The sequence below is a fragment of the Balaenoptera physalus genome (assembly GCF_965194825.1).
Source record: "Balaenoptera physalus genome assembly, chromosome: X".
NCBI classification, from domain to species: domain Eukaryota; kingdom Metazoa; phylum Chordata; class Mammalia; order Artiodactyla; family Balaenopteridae; genus Balaenoptera; species Balaenoptera physalus.
In genome coordinates, this window is record NC_138903.1 from 16971219 (window position 1) to 16993206 (window position 21988).

A 21988-nucleotide genomic window follows, 5' to 3' on the forward strand; every position below is an offset into this window, starting at 1 on the left:
TCTCTCTCTCTCTCTCTCTCTTTTTTTTTGGCTGCGCCGCGCGGCATGTGGAATCTTAGTTCCCTGACCAGGGATAGAACCTGTGCCCCCTGCATTGGAAGTGCAGAGTCCTAACCACTGGACCGCCAGGGAAGTCCCAAGACGGCTGTTCTCTTGCTCTCTGTACACCCCTGCCCGACTAAGGCCAGCTTCAACTACACCCTACTCACAGGACTGACCCTCGTACGTACCTGCCCCAGGTCCCAGCTAATAACTTATCCAAGGGGCGGTGAGGGGCGTGGCCCTCTACTGGTTTCCCTGGTAACTAATGAGCCCACCTGAGGTCAATTCCTGAATTCCTCCCCCCTCCCCCCGCCCCCAGCCCAGGAGCGAAGCCTGCCGCCATGTCCTGCCCGCCGGCCGCCGCACACGGTGAGGTGTCGCTCCAGGACCTTGCTTCAGACAGGTAAGCTCCCCCATCCGTTAAACCATGATGTCTCTTGCTAACCCCGCCGGGCCCTTTCTTCCGTCTTAAAGCTGGGCAAGCGCCGGCCTTGTAGGCCTGCGGGGTGCAGCCTAACAGCGGACAGAGCGGCCAGGAGACCGAGGAAACTCCCGTGAGCGCCGCGATGTCGGGAAATACGGGGTGGGGAACGGAAAGCCGCGGGGGCCGCCTACTACCACGTGGCGCCCGAAAGTTGTGTGGGTGATCTCGGGGCGGCTTCCACTAGTTTGGGGGGTCCTGTGGTGGCCGTCCTTGCTGACTGGGGCTGCCGAGAGATCTGGACAACAGTGCCTCCAATGGCTCTGCTATCGTATCAAAGTGAGCCTTTTGTAATTGGTTAAGCTAGCTTTCTAGAAGGGATTGGTATTTCTCTTGTGCCTTTGGGATGTAAATGATCCACCTGGGCTCTCTGGCACGTTAATCTTCTGTGATCTCTAAGAGTAAAGGAGAAGAAAGAGCTTTTAGGTAAACTCTGGAAATAATAGTGTTATAACTGGTAATTCCCCGGCGCCACTGCGCGCCTCCCCCCAGCCCCGTGTCCATGTCCTGCCCGCCGCCGGCCGCACACAGTGGGGTGTCGCTCCAGGACCTTGCTTGAGACAGGTAAGCTCCCCCGTCCATTAAACCATGATGTCTCCGTCGCCGACTGTGGGCCCTTTCTTTGGTCTTGTACCTGGGCAAGTACAGGCCTTGTAGGCCTGCGGGGGTGCAGCCCAATTGGTAGAGCCAGCGGGGAGACCGAGGAAGCTCCTGTGAGCGCCGAGATGTCAGGAAATAAGGACGCGCAACGGAAAGTTGCAGGGGCGTCACCTAGCATGAGGGGCCTGAAAGTTCCAGGGGTGATCCTGAAAGTTGCAGGGGAAGTCCCGGGGTGGCCGTCCGCTAGTATGTGGGGCCCTAGGGTGGCCGGCCTTGATGAATGGGGCTGCCAAGACAGTACCGAAGGACTCAGTCACCCCAAGGCCATGGCGGAGATATTGGCGCCATTACGGTGGGAAAACGAAGTGGCCGCAGCTGTGGGCTGGCAGGTGCGTTTTATACCGAGAAAGGCCACGGAGGCTGAGCTAACAGCTGAGGTGAAGGTTGACTTGAACGCTGATTCTTTCTCCTCTGAAAGTGAGGCATGTGCATGTGAGTGACTGATAACGTGTTATTGCCTATTACTGTTGTTTAAACTGAATTGGCTTTTTAGAAACTGAAAAAAAAAAACTCTGAAAATGTCCACGATGGGACTCTTTTGACATTCTAAAACTGGTTTTTGCATATGCCCTTAGAGGAAGTTAGCTTTCTAGAAGGAATTGGTATTTCTCCTCTTCCTGTGCCTTTGCAATGTAAATGATCCACCTGGGCTCTCTGGCATGTTAATCTTCTGTGATCTCTAAGAGTAACGGAGAAGAAAGAGCTTTTAGGTAAACTCTCTGGAAATAATCGTGTTATAACTGGTAATTCCCCGGCGCCACCGCGCGCCTTCCCCCAGCCCCGGGAGGAAGCCTGCCGCCATGTCCTGCCCGCCGGCCGCCGCACACAGTGGGGTGTCGCTCCAGGACCTTGCTTCAGACAGGTAAGCTCCCCCGTCCATTAAACCATGATGTCTCTGTTGCTGACTCCAGGCCCTTTCTTTGGTCTTGAGGCTGGGCAAGTACAGGCCTTGTAGGCCTGCGGGTTGCAGCCCAACAGTAGTGGAGGGCTAAGAGTCCTTAACAGGGCATAAATGTTGATGTGACATCATTTGTTGAGGTAAGCCACTGAGATTTTGGAGTCAATTCTTGTTGCAGCATAACCTAGCCTATCCTGACTGGTACAGGGATTCAGTAGCCCATTAGCACATTAAAGGACAGGAGAAGTTTTTCAGTAAAGACATCTGCTTGGTGTTATTTAATCCTATGGGACCATGGCGCACGTGGGGAGTGAGGGCTTGCATCCTGGCCCACCTTGAGTCTACCTCCTGCCACCTCCTCACCTCCCCCGATGAGTTCTTGACCGCCCCCTCTCCTCCATCCACTGGAGCCCCAGCCTTGCCTGGCCTCCCCTCTCCGCCCTATGAGCACTGCCACCCTCTACCCTGGCAGCGTCCAGGTAGCACTGCGAGGAAGAGGTGGAGTGGTGTGGGTAGGATAGGATAGGGGTTCGGGGGGACAAGGCCCATGTCTTACCTGACACAAGTGCCAGGAACGTTGCAGTGGGGGTCTGGGTTGGACATGTGTCCCACTCGGAGTCTCTAGTGGGGCATGCCAGGCTGTCCTCACCCTCGGCTGGCAGCGCCACGGTGGGTTCAGGAGACAACTTGGCAAGTGTGAGCCTCTAGCCCATCTCTGATCCAGGTATGGAAGTTGCAGTCCTTTGAGGGTTGGCCATCTGCCATGGGTTGGGACGGTGGGCTGTGGGAAGGGGGATTGACTTCCTGACTGGGGCGGGGACCCCGCACAGGGGCCCAGTGGCTGGTGGGAGGGGGAACTTGGCAGCTAGCAGACCACGTGCATCTCATCACAGAATGGGATCCTCAGGTGCCTGTGAGGATTCGGTGTGATGTTAAATAGGAACTAAGAGAGAGTAAGGGGAAGTGGGAGGGAGAGGGAGAGAAAAGAAAGAGAGCAGAGGCAAGGAAATATATTTTAGGACCTTAACGGCACTCTTTTCCTGCTTTTTGAACAAGTGGCCCTGCATTTTTATTTTGCACTAGGCCTGACAAATTATGTAGCCACCCTGGCCTACAGAATATATTTTCAATAGTTACAATGAAAGGAAAGGGAGCCATGTCCACCATCTTGCCACAGACTGGCCTGGAGACGGGGGCAGTGCCCACTAGTCTACATATCTATAAGCGTATAAGTAGCCCCTCTCAGCCCACACTTAAATATTTTGCTTCTGTTTCCTGTTGGCTCTGGGACCGCATGTTGCTGCCTGCTGTAGGACCTGGGAGCAAGGATTTGGAGTTGTTCTTGTTGCTGGTCCTGATCCTAAAACTTGAAGTTCTAAATCTCATCGTTTTGCATTTAGAACATTTTGGAGCTTGTACCAGCTCCCTCTTGCCTTCCTGCCTTCAGCGTGCATGTGCCTCTCGTGTCTTCCAAGCCAGCTGGAGCACATCGGCTAACATTCAGGCACAGGCAGAACTTTCTCGCTTTAAATGGTCTTGCCCCACAGGTGGGTGACAGCAGAACGGAAGTGTTCATGAGACTCCCCCAAATGTTGGAGTAGCATTTGGTGGAGGAGGAAAGGAAGGAGAAAGGGCACCACATTTGTAAAGTAATGTACAGTTGTTTTACCGTTTTGCCCCTTTAAGTGTTAAAGTGGAAGTGTAGTGAGTAATCTAATAATTAACCAAAACGCACACTTCCATGGACAAGCCTGAGTGGAACCTGAAGGTGTCAGGCAGTGGGAGAAAAAAAATACAACCTTTCTGCTTTGAGAGAGGTAGAGGCATTTCCCATTCCAAATTAAAAAACAAAGCAAAATAAAAAACTCCAAATGAACTTCAGTTTCAGGATTCATGGGTAGCTCAGGAAAGAACTGTTGGGTCAGCTGTGCTGAACGTTTTCTTCGGTTACGCCCATCAGTGGTTGAGCTCATCAATTTTGGAAGGCATCCTAGTATGTCTCATTAGGCTGTTTGAAACTATTGATGTCAGAATATAGCACTCTTATCCCTTCTCTTTTCATTGCTAATTAATGAATTAAAAGTCCACCATAAGAGTGTTAGAGGGCTTCCCTGGTGGCGCAGTGGTTGAGAATCTGCCTGCTAATGCAGGGAACACGGGTTCGAGCCCTGGTCTGGGAAGATCCCACATGCCGCGGAGCGGCTGGGCCCGTGAGCCATAATTACTGAGCCTGCGCGTCTGGAGCCTGTGCTCCGCAACAAGAGAGGCCGCGATAGTGAGAGGCCCGCGCACAGCGATGAAGAGTGACCCCCACTTGCCACAACTAGTGAAAGCCCTCGCACAGAAACGAAGACCCAACATAGCCATAAATTAAAAATAAATAAATAAATAAAAATTTAAAAAAAAAAAAAGAGTGTTAGAAGCTATAGCCTAGGAAGAAGGTGGTCCTGGACTGTTGCCTAGTTGCATCTGATCACATCCAGTGCTGCCAGTGCCTGGCCATCAGTGTGTATTCTGAGGGAGACAACAAAAACCCACCGGTGAGACATCTGGAATGCTTGCTAAGTTTAGAGGCATCCATTAACAGACCCTTGCTTTTAGCAAAATGGAAGTTTGTTATTTAGAAATTTTGTTTTGAATTATTAATTTATGTAGAAATAAGAAATGCTTGGATTTTTAGCCAGGTCAGCTTGGGTCCGCAAAATCATTCTCCTTATTTTAAGATGAGGAAGGACCATCTGTTTGTCCGGAAGAGAACTGACCAGTTCTTGAGTACCTTGTAAAGTAGCAAATGATGAACCATTTTAAGTGGGATGGTTTAGTTAAGTCTACAGCCTATTCAGTATTTTAACTCTCTGTTTATAGATAGGCCATAAGGTGAAATGAGAATAAACCCTAGTTCTGGTGACATCTGGCTGTTCATAGCTCTTGCTTAGGACCTTTAATTCTAACCATAATAACTTCTACTTAGTGCTTACTATAACCCAGGAATCACATTCATTGCTTTCAATATGCTGGGCTTTTTGTTGTTGTTGTTTTGTTTTTTTTGTTTTTTGGCCACGTTGTGCTGCTTGCAGGATCTTAGTTTCCCAGCCAGGGATTAAACCCGGGCCCTCAGCAGTGAAAGCTCTGAGTCCTAACCACTGGACCACCAGGGAATTCCCTCAATATGCTGTTTTATCTTCACAAAAATCTTAGGAGCTAAATATTATCATCCACATTTTAAAGATCAGGAAACTACCCTTTAATAGGGTTAAGAACCTTCCCAGGGTCCTACAGCCATTAAGGAACAGAGGCATGTTTGCAGACTCCTAAATCCAAGCTCTGGGGTTTGAAGAAAAAGGGAAAAGGCCATATAAAGTGTTGAATTCTAAACTCTCAAATGGTAAAACTTAGATGATCGTCATAGGACCAGTCCTTCTGACATATTTGGAAACCTGGCAGAATCCACCTTGTTCAGGAGGAAGGACACACACACACACTCACACAAAGATACACTTTTATACATATGCACACACACACAACAGCCCTTGGGCATTCATACCAGGGCAATCAGCAGACACCCATATTCTGGGATCCTTCATGCTCAGAGCCAAGTTAAAAGGCAGACCAAGTGGATAAACGCTCTGAACACCAATCTATAAGGGCAATAACATTCCCAATGGAAATTAGAAATATGGTACCATTTAACTCAGACCTCCACATGTGACTACTTCTATAACCATCAAATTATAAATCAGTCTCGCTCATAGAAAGGAAAAAAAAATTATCTTGGTGCCAGTTCCGCTCCCCCATTAAGAAAATGTTGCATTAATACTGAAAGGATATCATCAGAAGTACACCTAATTCTTAGTCTGCCTTGAGCTCCAACATATCTTGGTCCAGACCTGTTTGTGCTATGGGTGGTCTACTCCTGGCACCAAAGTGCCAGAGTCTCGAGCACTATGCCTAGTCTTCCATTCCAGCTACACTGTTGTCTTCATCTCTCATGTGTGGTCCAACGCATGAAGTCCAGTGCTTGTTTCTGAATTTGGAGAACAGATCTTGGTTGCCTCGCTGGCCTTCAAGCCTCTCCCAAGTTTGACTTTACATACTAGATTTCCATTTTGGCTTGGGGTAAACTACTTTTCTCTTCTTGTTATTTGGGCAGCAGTCATGCTGCTGAGTCCATCATCCTGGGCCTGGCCTGGCCTGGCCTAGCCTTTGGCCACCTGGGGCCAGTAGCCTTCTCTTGCTTCCCAAGCATCCCAGGAATGCTCCTGGGGTGCCCCTGCTTATTGAATGTTCAATATCTGTCCTCTCCTCTGAATGTACACTCTTTATTCACCACTCTTTCCCCAGCACCTTGCATGGGGCCTGCTGTGTAGAAGGTGATAAATAAGTATTTGTTGAATAAATAAATGAATGGATATTTATTTACTTACTTTGCAGGTACATGGCACTTACTATGTGCCTGGGAATGTTGTACAGATTGTATACATATGAAACTCATTTAATTTTTTTTTTTTAACTTGCTGTTTACTCCACTAGACTACTTGTTTCTTGAGGACAATTTGTGCTGATCTCTAGTACAGTGTCTGACAATAAATACATGTTGATTACATGAAGACATTTATAGTTTTAATTGTTAAAATTACATTTCTGAATCTCTACTGGAAGCAACATGAGGACTCACATATCTTAATTTGTCAATTCTCACATTTAAATGGGCTGTCATGGCCAAATTATCTTAATTTGATTTTCTTGCATGAAAATTTCTGCTGCTGTTAAGTTTCATGTTCTGTTCTTTTCTTTTACTGAACTCTATTTGTCAATATCCTTTGCTTTGGGTCAGATTTACATTGAAAAATGTAAAATAAAGGACATTTTTTGGGGAAATTCTCTGCAGGTCCAGTGGTTAGGACTCTGCACTCTCACTGCCAAGGGCCTGGGTTTGATCCCTGGTCAGGGAGCTAAAATCCCATAAGCCCTGCAGTGTGGCCAAAAAAAAAAAAAAACAAATAAAATTTTTTTTTGGAAGGAACTTCAGCAGCTGATTGTAAATGATGTGGAACATGGAACTTCAAAAGATGCTATGTTTTCTCCCATTTTTTTCCCATGATTGTTATATATAACTTCTAGATCCCATCAATCTGGAAGATTCTTTTTCTTAGAGAAATTTCTCTGCTGGCAAGACACACTCTGCTTCATCACAGGTCAGGTATTTTCAAAATGTGTCCAAAAAATGTAATACTTCAGGTTGGTCGCTCAATGAAACACCACTTTGCTTCCCTTGCAGCATGTTTTTTTTTTTTTAATTTATTTATTTTCTTTATTTATTTATTTTTGGCTGCGTTGGGTCTTCCTTGCTGCGTGCGTGCTTTCTCCAGTTGCGGTGAGCGGGGGCTACTCTTCGTTGCGGTGCGTGGGCTTCTCATTGTGGTGGCTTCTCTTGTTGCGGAGCACGGGCTCTAGGCGTGCGGGCTTCAGTAGTTGGGGCACGAGGACTCAGTAGTTATGGCACGGGCTCCAGACGCGCAGGCTCAGTAGTTGTGGCGCACGGGCTTCATTGCTCCGCCGCGTGTGGGAACTTCCCGGACCAGGGCTTGAACCCTTGTCCCCTGCATTGGCAGGCAGATTCTTAACCACTGCGCCACCAGGGAAGCCCGCAGCATGTTTTGCCTAGGATATTCAAACACTGTTTTATTCAATTGAAGTTAGGTGTTCCCTTCCTACCCTCAAAGTGTGATTTCTGAGAGAATATGAGGGTGTTGAATTAGTTCTTGGTCACTGCTTTGAGACATTGGAAGGAAGGTAAAAGCTTGAAATCAAGGACTATGATTTTGGAAGATTAGCTGGAACCTGCCTCTTCTCTTCCTCTTGAGGAAGAAAGTTTTGAAAGGGTAGTAATATCTTATGGGGCCAGGAGCCTTTTAGTTTTTGCTGGAAACAAAACTTCTGAGCTTTTTTTTTTTATTTAAAGGTAGGATTATAAGAGAAAAATAAACATGACAAATATTCCAGCTATCTATTGCTGTATAATGAATTACCCCCAAATTTAGGGTTATTTTATACATATTAAAATTTCATTTTGCTCTCCATTGTGTGAGTCAGACATTCAAGGAAGGTTCAGCCAAACAGTTCTCTCTGGGATCTCTCACACAATTGCAGTCAAGTGTCCACTGTACCTACAGTCATCAGAATCTTGACCGGGCTGGACATTCATGATGGCTGGGCCACAAGTCCTGGCTATCAGCTAGGACTGCAATTAGGGCTGTCCACTTGAGTACCTATACCTGGCCTCTGCATGTGGCCTGGGCTTCTCAGAGCATGGTGGCTGGGTCCCAAGAGAGAGAGATCTGGAGAGCAGGTATTAAGAGAGAACTAGGCAGAAGCTACAAGGCCTCTTCTGACAAGGCCTTGGAAGTCACATAGCATCACTTTTCTAAATTCTGTTGCTTCCAAATAATGCCAGCCCAGATTCAAGACAGTGGAAGGGGAGAATTAGACCCTACCAATTTATGGGAGGAGTGTCAGAGAATTTGTGACCATCTTTTAAAGCTTCCACAAGGTTAGCACTGGACAGATGAATGAATGAATGTATGTGCTGCGCAGCTTGTGGGATTTTAGTTCCCCAACCAGGATCGAACCCAGGCCCTCAGCAGTGAGAGTGTGGAGTCCTAACCACTGGACTGCCAGGGAATTCCCTGCATTTATTCTGAAATATTATTAGGTCCAAAATTAAGACAGTGTTTTTATCATGAGAAAGGGTCTGCTTATACTAACTTCTGGGCATAACGTAAAAGGAAGGAAAGAAGAAAAATAGAATGAAAGGCAGAGCTGGCATCTACTCACCTGGAAGGATCTACCTCCCCAGATATCTCCTCCTTCATCTATTTCCATACTTGAAATCCCTCCAATGAAGGCTTTTCCTTCTACTGGATCTTGAGGAATTTCTCTCTATAGAAAACACTCATTGTGATACAGACAACACTTACAGATGAATAGCATGTTAGTCTTTTAAAAATATCACCCCTTGGGGGTTAGAGTGGGAGTGAAGAGGAAGCGGAAACTTTGGGTGGGGGAGGTAATGAAGGCGTTCGAGATTTTCCAACAGTGATGACTGAGAACAAGAGCCTCCATACTCTGGAAGTGGAATATAAGACAGACTAGGAGTAGGAGGAGAAAAATGAATGGTGAGGTAAAAAGATTCTAAAGGTTAACCTCACATTTCAAAATGCCCAAAACTGGCCCTGTATGGTAAGTTGACAGGTTGTCAAGAGAACTTATCCTGACCCACTAGGGAACGTGTAACAATACTGATCCTCCTGTGTACCAGGCATACATTCACATATTAATCATTACAACAGTGCTTTACAAGAATAGTGTTGTTATATTCATCTTACAAATGAGGAGGACAGAGCCACAATGTAGAAGGAGTCTGGGCCCCTGGATAGCCATGTAGGAGGCTGTTCAAGCAGAACACTCCTGTTAGACTGTGATGAGAGTGAGAAATAAATCCACTGAGTATTCAAGGCTTATTTGTTACAAAACCATTGTTACCTTTAACTAATACAGCCTTGGTTAATTCTGCATCTCCACTAGTCACAAAGATAACATATTCCGGGCTTCCCTGGTGGCGCAGTGGTTGAGAATCTGCCTGCCAATGCAGGGGACACGGGTTCGAGCCCTGGTCTGGGAAGATCCCACATGCCGCAGAGCGGCTGGGCCCGTGAGCCACAGCTACTGAGCCTGCGCGTCTGGAGCCTGGGCTCTGCAACAAGAGAGGCCGCGATAGTGAGAGGCCCGTGCACCGCGATGAAGAGTGGCCCCGCTTGCTGCAGCTGGAGAAAGCCCTCGCACAGAAACGAAGACCCAACACGGCCAAAAATAAATATAAAAATAAATAAATAAATAAATAAAGATTACTGTTAAAAAAAAAAAAAAAGAAAAACCAAGGGAAAAAAAATTAAAAAAAAAAAAAAGATAACATATTCCCATTGGTAATAATACTCTAGAGGTGGGGGGGAGACCTGGAGAGGAGGAGAGGTGCAGAAGAATGTCTTAGGAAAGGCATATGTATAGTTTTAAAGTCTCCCACAATGCAATCCCCTCCCACCTCCACCCCTACTCCCCAGGTAACTTGTCTTCTGCTCACCCCTAGGGTTACAAACCATTGCACTTAAGGTTTTAGAGTAGGAACACCACGTGAGCAGAGGTGTGCAGTTAAGAAAATGAGTATGGCAGTGTGATGTTGGATGTATTGGGGTGGTGGAGTGGTGGGTGGAAGCAGAGTGACAAGTAAGGATTTTCCGGGAAAAAGTTGTAGGTAGCTCTAAAGTACCAGATTAGAGAAGGCCATAAAGAGTATGGGTGCAGTAAGAATCGGGAAGATAGAAACATACACAGGAGGACATGAATGGACTGACTGGATGGGGGGCCTAAGGAGAGAGAAGAGCTTTTGAATTTTGGGGACTGGGAAAATGGTAGTGAAATAAACAGATTTACAAGAGTCAGGCTTGCTCAATATCCTCGTTATATCATATACGTGAATGATTTTGGACAAAGGTTTTACAAATCATTTGGCTAAAAAGGAAGGCAACAATCAGCCTCTACAACAGCTGAAGGAATCCGGTTAATCTCTTCCACTAAAAAGCTGGAAAAAAACACACTTTTCCCTCTAGGGGGCCCAATAGACAGGACCCAAGATGAGCCACAAGACCCTCATCTGATCCCTAAGAGACACTCCTATATCCCTTGACAAAGTCTGGATTTTAAGCTGGTCCAACACAGTAGCCCCTCCTTACCGGCCCCCAGAGCAGTGGACCTGCCCTTCTTGGATGCTCTGGATGCCCGGGCCTCAGCCCTCCACTTCGGCTTTTCATATCTCTGCAGTAAACACTTTCCAAAGCTCCCAAGCGGCCCTCCAGAAGTCTCCCCCACAAGGCTAAAAGTGAAGGAGGTTGTGGTCCTTCGGCCCTCAAAGCACAGCAAGAGTTCTCTCCAAAGAAACTTATTCACAAATCTCCTCCCCTCCCCACACCCTGACCTCTTATGATGCCCTTGTTCTGGTTGAAGGTCCCAGAGCCTTAGAAACAAAGCTTGAACACTTCCCCTGTAGTTTCTGCTTCTGGGGTTTCGTCTCCAACTCACTTTCGTATCTGATATCTGCAGTTCTGACACCTCAGCTGAAACTGTGGTGGGAAAATTCCATTCTAACCCACTGTTACATAGATTACACTATTGTATTAAAGCTAGACAATCATTGATTTTTTTTTTGAATTTTATTTTTTTATGTAGCAGGTTCTTATTATCTATTTTATACATATTAGTGTATTTATGTCAATCCCAATCTCCCAATTCATCCCAATCATTGATTTTTAAAAATCATAATTCCTGCCTTCAAAAAAAAACCACCTCAGCTGACATTTTACAAAGTCCAATGTCATTTAAGACTCCAGCTTCTTCAACTCAGTTGTATCCATATGCCAATAGTCAGTGTAATTTTTCTCTGATCCTTGGCAATTTCTTAGCCAGAGATCACTTTTCATCATGTAACAGTCATTTCTAAGCCATCCCTGAGATTTGTAGGGCCAAGTACAGTGACTTACATTTTTGCATTTCTTACTCCAACCAAATTAATCTAAATGGAGAAGTCCATTGGGAAACAAGTTCAGAGGAACAAAAGCAATTTCAAGTGGCCTGTCTGAATCAGCTCCAGTGCCAGTGCTACGTTGTGTAGACTCCTTTACCAGTGGAATGTTTAATATAAATTGTGGTGTGTTCATAAAAGTCGTGCTTAAACAGGCATTTTAATTACAAGAAGGAAGAATGTTTATCTCGGTATTTCTTTCTTAGTGGTTTTTACATAGTCCACTTCTTTTACTTTTTGGCCGTACCGCGAGTCGTGTGGGATCTTAGTTCCCCGACTGGGGAGTGTTAACCGCTGGACCGCCAGGGAAGTCCCCCATAGTCCACTTTTTAAAAGAGACCATATCTTACTTTGATAATCAGTATATTTACACATGTATAGGTTTACATACAACACACACACACACATATAAAGAGTGAGAGAATGGGATAGAAAATTCAAATGGTCTTTACAGTGCCGTCCAATAGAAATATGATGCTAAACACATACTGTAATTTTAAGTTTTCTAGTAGCCACATTAAAAAAGTGAAAGAGGTGAGCTTAATTTCAATAATATATTTTATTTAACCCAATGTATCCAAAATATTATTTTAACATGTAATCAATATAAAAATTATTAATGAGATTTTACATTCTTTTTTTTCATACTAAGTCTTTGAAATCTGGTGTGTTTAATACACTTAGGGCACATCTCAACTTAGAGCAGCCCCATCTCAAGTGCTCAAGAGGCACGTGGGGACCTCCCTGGCAGTCCAGTGGTTAAGAGGTCCAGTGGTTAAGACTGCGCTTCCACTGCAGGGGGCGTGGGTTCGATGCCTGGTCGGGGAACTAAAGAGGCACGTGTTTATATTGGCTACCAAATGGGACATCACAGCTCTATAATCTCAATGATGAGCTCCTTATCATACGTGAATATTAAAGATCTTATTACGCCTTGTTGATTGAACATGGATTTGTTTTTATGTGCTTGATCAAAATTCTGGGAAAATCCAAAAATTTGCCAAAAAAAAAAAAGAACTCAGTTATTTCAGTAGAACATTCTTGTATTTGTCATCCTATGAAAGTTATATTTATGAACTGAACCTCCCATTCCTTTTAGTGATTTGGTAAATCCCAAAGCAGTGTCTAGATAAACAATAAATTGCATCTCAACCCTAAAGGAGAATGGATTCGTGCACATCATCATGTGATGTATGGAGACCACTGCTCTCTATTATTTATTGGTACTTATCTCTTGAGGTAACACCTTCAAATCAATAGTTCTTTTCTATTTTTAATGTCCTTTTGCCATTAATCTGTTCTTATGTCCATTTTTCTTACTCAACAAAGATTTGTGCAGAGGCTTGAGTGTTGTTATAGGTTTTTTTTTTTTTTTTTCCCTCTGTAGGAGCAGATTGTATTTCATTTGGAGTGTGTTAAGTCACATCAGGCATTAAAGACTGGTAGTGTACCTTCATTTTAGAAAAAAGGGAAGTAATTCTCAGGTGTGCTGTATGAAAAATAAAACTCGGGTCTTATGTCTCTTTTTATATTATTGTGGTAAAAAACACATAACATTAAGTTCACCATCTTAACTGTTTTTTTTTTTAATATATATATATCTCTATCTTAAATTATTTATTTATTTATTTATGGCTGTGTTGGGTCTTCGTTTCTGTGCGAGGGCTTTCTCTAGTTGCGGCAAGCGGGGGCCACTCTTCATCGCGGCGTGCGGGCCTCTCACCATCGCGGCCTCTCGTTGCAGAGCACAGGCTCCAGACGCGCAGGCTCAGTAATTGTGGCTCACGGGCCCAGCTGCTCCGCGGCATGTGGGATCTTCCCAGACCAGGGCTCGAACCCGTGTCCCCTGCATTGGCAGGCAGATTCTCAACCACTGCGCCGCCAGGGAAGCCCTCTTAACTGTTTTTAAGTGTACAGTTTCAGTAGTGTTAAGTATGTTCACATTGTGGTACAGCCTTTTGCATTTCTGTACTTTTTTCGTGTACATCTTGGTCAGAGAAGCAAGTAGCCTCTCACCCTCTGTAGACCGGCTGATCTGTTGTCTAAGACCTCAGACATGGTTGAATGGAGAATTTAGAATTAGGTCATGGGCCTCTAAGAAACCAGGGAGGCATTAACTCCATCTGACTCACTATGCAATGGAGATAGACAAGCCATCCTCTCTCGTCGTTATGAGGTTACAGGATGGGGTATTATCTTTACTACATTACTGCTTGAGTTTCAGAGCACTCTGTGCAAGGGTCAGAGTGATCACCTGTGCCCCTAATGTTTCTCCTGTGTTACTCTCAGTCAGCTTGCAACCTTTAGCTTTTAGCCGTCAGTAGATTGGTGAGACTCATCTGATGGTGACAAAGCCAGAATATACACATGTAATTTCAAAAGCTCAGATCCTTCAGTTAATCCACATCTTAATACCAACTGTACAGAGGGACCCAATAAATGTATTTTTAGGTACTAATGTTCAGAAATTTGCATGTTAATAGGTTCCCACGTTAAACAGTGTTGGCTCTGACAATCCTAAAGAGTAATTTTCACTGCTAGAAATCTTACCGGCCAGTGAAGTAAGAGTTGTTCCTATTTTTGACATGCCAGTGATCAAATGATAGATATGAAACTGTATGAATTTTAGATTGCAACTGGTGACCTCAATTTTGCAATATCACTACATGATTTCTTAGTTTTCTAGAGATATTTTATTGTTATTAACTTTTTCTTTTGAAAAATTTTAAACCTAATAGAAAAGTTGCTCGAATAATACAGTGAATTCCTGATGGTCTGTACCTAGATCCACCAATTGTTAACATTTTGCTACATTTGTTTTTTCTCTCTCACTAGACATGTATTTTCTTTATTGAGGTGAAATTTACATAGCATAAAATTAACCATTTTGAAGGGAATAATTCAGTGGCATTTAGTACATTCACAATGTACTAATCTCTATCTAGTTCCACCTCTATCTAGTTCTAAAACATTTTAATTACCTCAAAATAAAACCCATATCCAGTAAGCAGTTACCCCTCATTTGCCTTCCCCCCAGCCCCTGGCAACCACCAATCTGCTTTCTGTCTCTATGAATTTGCCTGTTTTGGGTATTTCATATAAATGGAACCGTACAATATGTGACCTTTTTGTGTCTGGCTTCTTAGCATAATATGCTGGAGGTTCATCCACAATGTAGCGTGTATCAGTACTTTCACCACAGATACTTTTCATTGAGTTGTCAGTTGAGTGTGGGGCAGCCTTCTTATCACCTATGTTCTCCTGGTCCCACTTCTCCCCACAAACAGACTGGATAGGATCTAGTGTTCTTGAAACTGAGCAGGATTCTGTGGGACCTTCCTGGGGACAGACCCCCCCCTGCCATGTCCTCTACCTCTTGTTTGTAAAAAAGCTTTAGCCTCCCAGGCCTTCCCTGCATTCCAAAGAGCAAACTGAATCAGAGAAGTGAGAAAGTGCAGAAACAAAAAAATAACAAACAAGACAAAATAAGAATAGTTTAGCCATAAAATAAAGTCAAGGACCTTTAGTTCCTCCTTAAGGGTTATAGATAATATCCTGAGCTGTATCCTTGAGTTGTTTTGCAGATACTGAAACCCCACCAAGTGGAAGAACTTAACTGCATGCTGACCACAAGCATGTAGACTCCAGACTGGTTGGAACCAGAAGGTTGATTTTTTTTTTTTTTAAATGCTGTGAAGGTTGATGATGTTAACTCCCAAAATATCACCCAGTGACCTCATATCCAACCAATCAGAAGCATGTCCACGAGCTGATCATGCACCCTACAACCCTCAAACCTAATGTTGCCTTTAAAAACCCTTCCCTGAAAGCCATCAGGGAGTTCAGGTCTTTTGAGCATGAGCTGCCCATTCTCCTTACTTGGCCCTGCAACAAATGCTGTACTTTCCTTCATTACAACCCGGTGTCAGTAGATTGACTTTGTTGCAAGTCAGGCAAGCAGACCCAAGTTTGGTTCAGTGACAGTCTCTTAAGTCCCGTAGTTCCTTTTAAATCAAGTGCCTCTCTGGGGAAAAAGTGGGTGTTTATTCAAGTACATGTGTGTCACATTCCATAAACTTATTTAATAGTTTAAATGGGCATAAAGAAGAAAATACCCAAAGATAACCACACTAAATAGCTATATCACTCTGGATATGTCACTTAATCTCTCTTACCCTTAGTTTCTTCACAACCAGACTGGATCCAAGCCCTAAGAGTCATTGTAATGAAAATTGTATGATTCTATTCCCCAGACATTCTGGCTTACCCATTCATAAATCTATTAGTCCAGAGAGCTACTTTTCCTCTGTGGTATATCAGAGTAAAATTGGTATTGATGAACCACTGGGTGTGTGACCCTGGAGGTTACAAATTATAGCTTGGATGAGTTTACAATTCAATTGGAGCTAAGAGATAGATGAGCATGTGACAACCGGGATATTTATAATTGGAGGACAAATCTTGTTAAGAGAGATTAAATATTCATTGTTGAACCACATACATACCCTGTAGAAAACTGGTAAAAATGACAACAAGAAATATCAGACTGCCCTCATCTTCACATGTCACTACCCTCTTTGATTTGATTGCTCATCTGTGGGTCAAATGGCTACAGAATGCTTCTGGAAAGCAAGTGGCATTTTAAGATTAAAGTTTACCTAGCTGGTACGCCAGACAGATCATTCTCTCTTGAGTTTTAGTGCTGGGTTTGTTTTTATTTGTTCCAAAATTTTATTATAAAACTTTTCAAACACAGCAAAATTGAAAGAATTTTATAGTGAACCCCTATATACCTACCTCCTAGAGTCTACCATTAACATTTTCCTGTACTTGTTTTATCACATATTTATCCATCCTTCTATCTGTTCATTGATCCATCTTATTTTTTGAAGGATGTCAAAGTAAATTACAGACATCAGTATGCATGTCATTAATTAGAGTTTTAGTATTTGTTTATCGATTTTTTCTTTTGATGTAAAATGTGTGTACAATGAAATATGTAAATCTTAAAGTATACATTCATTGAGTTTTAAAAAATTAATTAATTTTTGGCTGTATTAGGTCTTTGTTGCTGCAGGTGGGCTTTTTTTAGCTGTGGCGAGTGGGGGCTACTCTTTGTTGCAGTGCACGGGCTTCTCATTGAGGTGGCTTCTCATTCCAGAGCTCGGGCTCTAGGCACGCGGGCTTCAGTAGTTGCGGCACGCGGGCTCAGTAGTTGTGGCACGTGGGCTCTAGAGCACAGGCTCAGTAGTTGTGGCGCATGGGCTTAGTAGCTCCACGGCATGTGGGATCTTCCCAGACCAGGGCTCGAACCCGTGTCCCCTGCATTGGCAAACGGATTCTTAACCACTGTGCCACCAGGGAAGCCCCACATTCATTGAGTTTTGACAAATGCACACACCTGGGTAATCCAAAATCCTATCAAGCCAAATAACATAGCACTTATTTTTAATTTAATTTTTAATATAAATATGTTGTTTTTAAAAATATGATAGCATGACTAGTCTTAAACTGAAAGACTGCAGTCACCTGCCCCTTACTCCCAATCCCATTTTCTGCTTCTCAAAAGCAACTACTTTCAAATCTTTTACATGCTTCTTCTGGTAATTCTTTATATATTCCTGTATAGAATGTTAGTACTTCTGTTTCTTAAGTTTTCAAGTTTAGAATTATCTATCAGTTAGCTACTACAGAAGAATAGGATTTAGCTATCTCAGACAATTCCCTAAACATATACTTTTTCTTCCCTCCACCCCCAATATTTATAGCATAGATTTGGTTAAGTTAATATTGAATGTTTATATTATTTTAACTATATAAATATTGTTCATAGTTGATAGTAGATATGATCACATTCTATATCCTATGTAACTTTGGTTTTTCCCCAGTTACTTATCACCTATTTTTTGTTTGCTTTTTATATGTCTCATCAATTCATCTCTAAACTCTCTAAGAAAACTTAAAAATTCCTTTCAGTGTGGTTTAACACATTAAATAGTGCATCAGTTCCATTTTCTCTTGGAGGCATTGCTCCAGTCTGTATTATTTGTTCCCTAGGCCCATAGCAGGGCTGCCCCCAGGACCCTCCTTCACCTCTTCTAGCCTGTGTTGGATTCCTTATTTCTGGGTCCTACATCTTCCTCATGGTTTCTTCCCTCCTCTTTTTTTTTTTTTTTTTTTTAATATTTATTTATTTGGCTATGCCAGGTCTTAGTTGTGGCATGCGAACTCTTAGTTGCGGCACGTGGAATCTAGTTCCCTGACCAGGGATCGAACCTGGGCCCCCTGCATTGGGTGTGCGGAGTCTTAGCCACTGGATCACCCGGAAAGTTTCCCAGGTGATTCTTATCAAGTAAATTTGGAAAATGCTGCTTCAAGGACCGGTGGACACTAAACACTGAGCTTTTGAGCCATTTCGATGGCCTCACAGATCCATATGTAATGTTGGAGGGGAAGACGCCTTGGAGGTTGTGTGGCACAATTTCCCCCTTTTACTGATGAGAGAACAGAAGTAATTGATTTGCCAGAGTCGTGTGGTCTGCTGGAGTCAGAGCTGGAACTAGAATCTAGGTCTCCAGATGTTCTATTTTTATTCTTTCCACTGCATTTATGTGTGTTCTTCAGACTGAATGGGTGGGGAAAAAAAAAACCGTGCAAGTGGTATCTGGTGTACCTACCTCAATCCACATTTGATTTTGAGGCAATAAAAGGTACCACTTACTGAGTGCCTACTATGTACCAGGCACTGTACTGTGTGTGACTTACATGTTAAGTTTAAACCCTCACAATGAACGTGTAAATATTATGCCCATTTTAAGGATGAGAAGAGTAGAAATATGTTCAAGTTCACAAATGGTAAGTGGCAGGGAGGGGGTTTGAAATAGGGTCTGGCTTCTGGGCCATGTCCTTCCCAGCCTGCAGTCCTCAAAGACAGAATGTCCTGCCTACACATGCTGCTGAGGCAAGGGCTGGGGGTTCTAACACTGCACCAAAACGGAGTAATGAGCTTCCACTGGCATGTGACCCAGTCACTGCTGCCATGGCTCTTCCTGATGATTGGGAGCATTTCTCCACCACAGCCCCCTTCTTCTGAAGGTTGCCAGTCCCCCTCAACCCCCTGCTGTGGACATGATCTTCTGGTTCTTACAGCCATCATAGCAAGGATGGGAAAAGTCATCCTACCCTTTGCCTCTACCCTAGCCACATCTCCATCCATAGCTCCAGTGTCTAAAGCTCTGCCGGTTGGACTCCCAGGTTCTCTGTTCGAATTGCAGCTGGGGAAGATTCCTCGCATACAAATTTGCCATTCCTTGAATTTGGAAAGTACATCCGCTGGAGGAACATGGTGAGGTGGCCATGCCTCTGTATTTGGCTTGGCAAACATCTAGGAGACCTTTCAAGTATTGGGGGTTGGTATAATCTAGAACCTAGTCATTAGTTTGGAATTCAGTGAATATTTTCAGGAAAATGAAATTGTCATGTTCTGATTCATATACACACACACAACTCAGGAAAATGTGTGTGTCTGGAGGGGGTTGATGAAAGTCTTAGAATTGGTATTCTGTGTTCAGAATAAGCAAGGTTATCCTTCTTCCACTTCATAGAAGGATGGGGAGCTTAGAGCAAATACAATTTCTAACCTTGACCCACACCCCGATGTTTTATAAGTGGGTAAAATCAGGTCAGAATCTACAAAAAGCGATCATGGAAATTAGCCTTATGAGAGAAAGTCAAGAACAGCATGCAGAGGGGTAAGCACCAAAAGTGGGGGCAACCACAGCTCTTTGCCTTTGGGACTGGGTAAATGGATTGACCACGGGGATAGTCACCAGGACAGACCAGCAGCACCAGCATCAGCATGTCTTGGGAGCTTGTTAGGAATGCAGATTCTTGGGCCTCACCCCAGACCTACTGCATCAGACCCTCTGGGGTTGGAGTCTGGCAGTCTTTGATTTCACCAGTTCTCCAGGTAATTCTGATAGTGCTTTTGGACAGTAGTTCTCAACTACTGGTATGTCGGCCTTGTACCATGGGGGCACTTTGGGAAAAAAATGGCATTCTGATTTAATTGGTCTGGAGTGGGCCTGGGCATGTGCACACTTTAGAAGCTCCCCGGGCGACTCTAATGTGCAGCCAAGGTTGAGAACCACTGCTTTAAGGACTGACATCCTCGATCCTAGGCCCAGCTCTGCCCCCACCAGCTATGTGACCTCAGACACTTCACATATCTGCACCTCAGCTTTTTTCTCTCTCAAAAGGCACTGGGAAGCCAGTTGTTGTCATTGATCTCTAGGACACTGTCCAGCTCTAACAAGCCTGGGAGCACTAGCTGGTGGTGACCCCTAAAGCTTCCTTCTAAATCCCTGCCTAGTGCTGCTAACTGGCGAGTCATGCCCCTAATGGGTGGCATCCAGGACTGAAAGGGCTGACTGACCGGCGGCTGAAAAATGACATCCCCAAGGAGTTGATATGAAGTGTCCAGCTTGCAGAAATGACCATCTAGAAAGGCCTCAGTCTCTTATCATCTGGAATGATACATCAGTGGGAAGAATTTCACTTTATTTCTGTAAAATTGTTCAGAGGCCAAAGGTTTTTTTTTTTTTTTTTTTAAATTATTATTTCTGAGGAAGGCTTTGCCTTGCCAAAATGTGCTCCATGGATGGGCAGTGTCAGCATTACCTGGAGCTTGCTAGAAATGCAGTTGCAAGCTCCACCCTATACCTACTGAATCAAAATCTGTATTTTATCAAGATCCTCAGGTCATTCGTATGCACATTAAAGTTTAAGAAGTGATACTTGGAGCAGGTAGGAGACTTTTTAGTTTGGGGCCTGTTATAGACTGAACTATGCGCCCCCCCCCCATTCATATGTCAATGCCCTAACCCCCAATACCTCAGAATGTGACTGCATTTGGTAATTAAGGGTAACTGAGGTCCTAAGGGTGGGCCCTAATCCAGTATGACTGATATCCTTATAAGAAGAGGAAAAGACATCTAGGAAGCTAATGCACAGACAAAGGGCCATGTGTGGACACAGCAAGAAGGTGGCTGTCTTCAAGCCAAGGAGAGAGGCCTCAGGAGAAACCAAACTGCAGGCCCCTTGATCTTGGACTTCTAACCTCCAGCACTGTGAGAAAGAAATTTCTGTTGTTTAAGCCACCCAGTCGTTTGTTGTGGCAGGCCTAGCAAACTAATGTAGGGCGCCTGCTAGAACATAAGCTTCAAGAGATTTTGCTCACTGATGTATATCCGCAGTATCTGGCACATAATAGGCATTCAAAGAATATTTATTGAATACAAAATAAAATGACAAATTCCCACTCATTTGGCATAATCCAGGGACATATTCATAGAACACATCTTTGAGAGGGAATGTTTATAGGGTGTTCTGTTCATCTTTTCAAAGAAATAGTATAAAATGCCAAGGGATATTCTTTTTCCAAATAAGGCCTTCAAGAAATCTGGGAATTTGCACAAAATCTCCAGTACTTCTCTTCTCTTCTCTACACTAACCTCTGCAGCACATTTTGCTGTGTGACCAGTATCTTTTTAATCTCAAAGAGGTCTCTGCATTCTCAGATTTTTTTCCAGCTTCATTGAGGTATCATTGACAAAAAAAGGTTTTGTATATTTAAGGTGCACAGTGTGATGATTTTATATATGTATACATTGTGAAATGATCACCACAATCAAGCTAATTAACACATCCATCACCTCACATGGTTACAATTTTTTGTGTCGTGAGAACACCTAAGATCTACTCTCATCAAATTTCAGGTATCTGATGCAGTATTATTAACTATAGTCATGATGCTATACATTAGATCCACAGAACTTATTCATCTCATAACTGAAAATTTGTACACACTGACCAACATCTCCCATTTTCCCCACCACCCCCCAGGCCCTGGAAACCATCATTCTACTCTCTGATTGTATGAGTTCGACTTTTTTAGATTCCACATATAAGTGAGAGCATACAGTATTTGTCTTTCTCAATATTTGTCTGGCTTATTTCACTTAGTATAATGTCCTCCAGGTTTATGCATGTTGTCACAAATGGCAGGATTTCCTTCTTTTTCATAGCTGAATAATATTCCTTTGTATATGTATACCACTTTTCTTTATCCATTCATCCACCAGTAGACAGTTAGGTTGTTCCCATATCTTGGTTACTGTGAATAATGCTGCAATAAACATGAGAGTGCAGATACCTCTTAAAAGTAGTGATTAAATTTCCCTTGGATGTATATGCAGATGTGAGGTTACTGGATTAT

General features: G+C 43.7%; 1 protein-coding gene and 1 long non-coding RNA gene across 6 annotated transcripts in view; both read left to right on the forward strand.

The window, feature by feature from the left end:
- Window positions 1-328: 328 nt before the first annotated feature.
- LOC309652964 (uncharacterized protein) overlaps window positions 329-21988 on the forward strand; it is a 42954-nt gene continuing 21294 nt past the window's right edge. For 2 of the 5 annotated variants that reach the window (XR_014258930.1, XM_082447331.1), the window contains exons 1-2: window positions 830-1087; window positions 1962-2045. Coding sequence is in view for 2 of the 5 variants with exons in the window: in XM_082447331.1 (XP_082303457.1) it covers window positions 1984-2045 (62 nt within the window). In the remaining 3 variants the exon portion in view is untranslated. Of the gene's footprint in view, window positions 446-475; window positions 597-829; window positions 1088-1961; window positions 2046-21988 lie in introns of those variants that run through there. The other 3 variants (XR_014258928.1, XR_014258929.1, XM_082447330.1) reach the window with 3 other exon arrangements.
- On the forward strand, window positions 10049-21190 carry LOC309653000. Its single transcript, XR_014258965.1, has 2 exons — window positions 10049-13272; window positions 13598-21190. It is a non-coding gene; the product is annotated as an uncharacterized lncRNA (long non-coding RNA).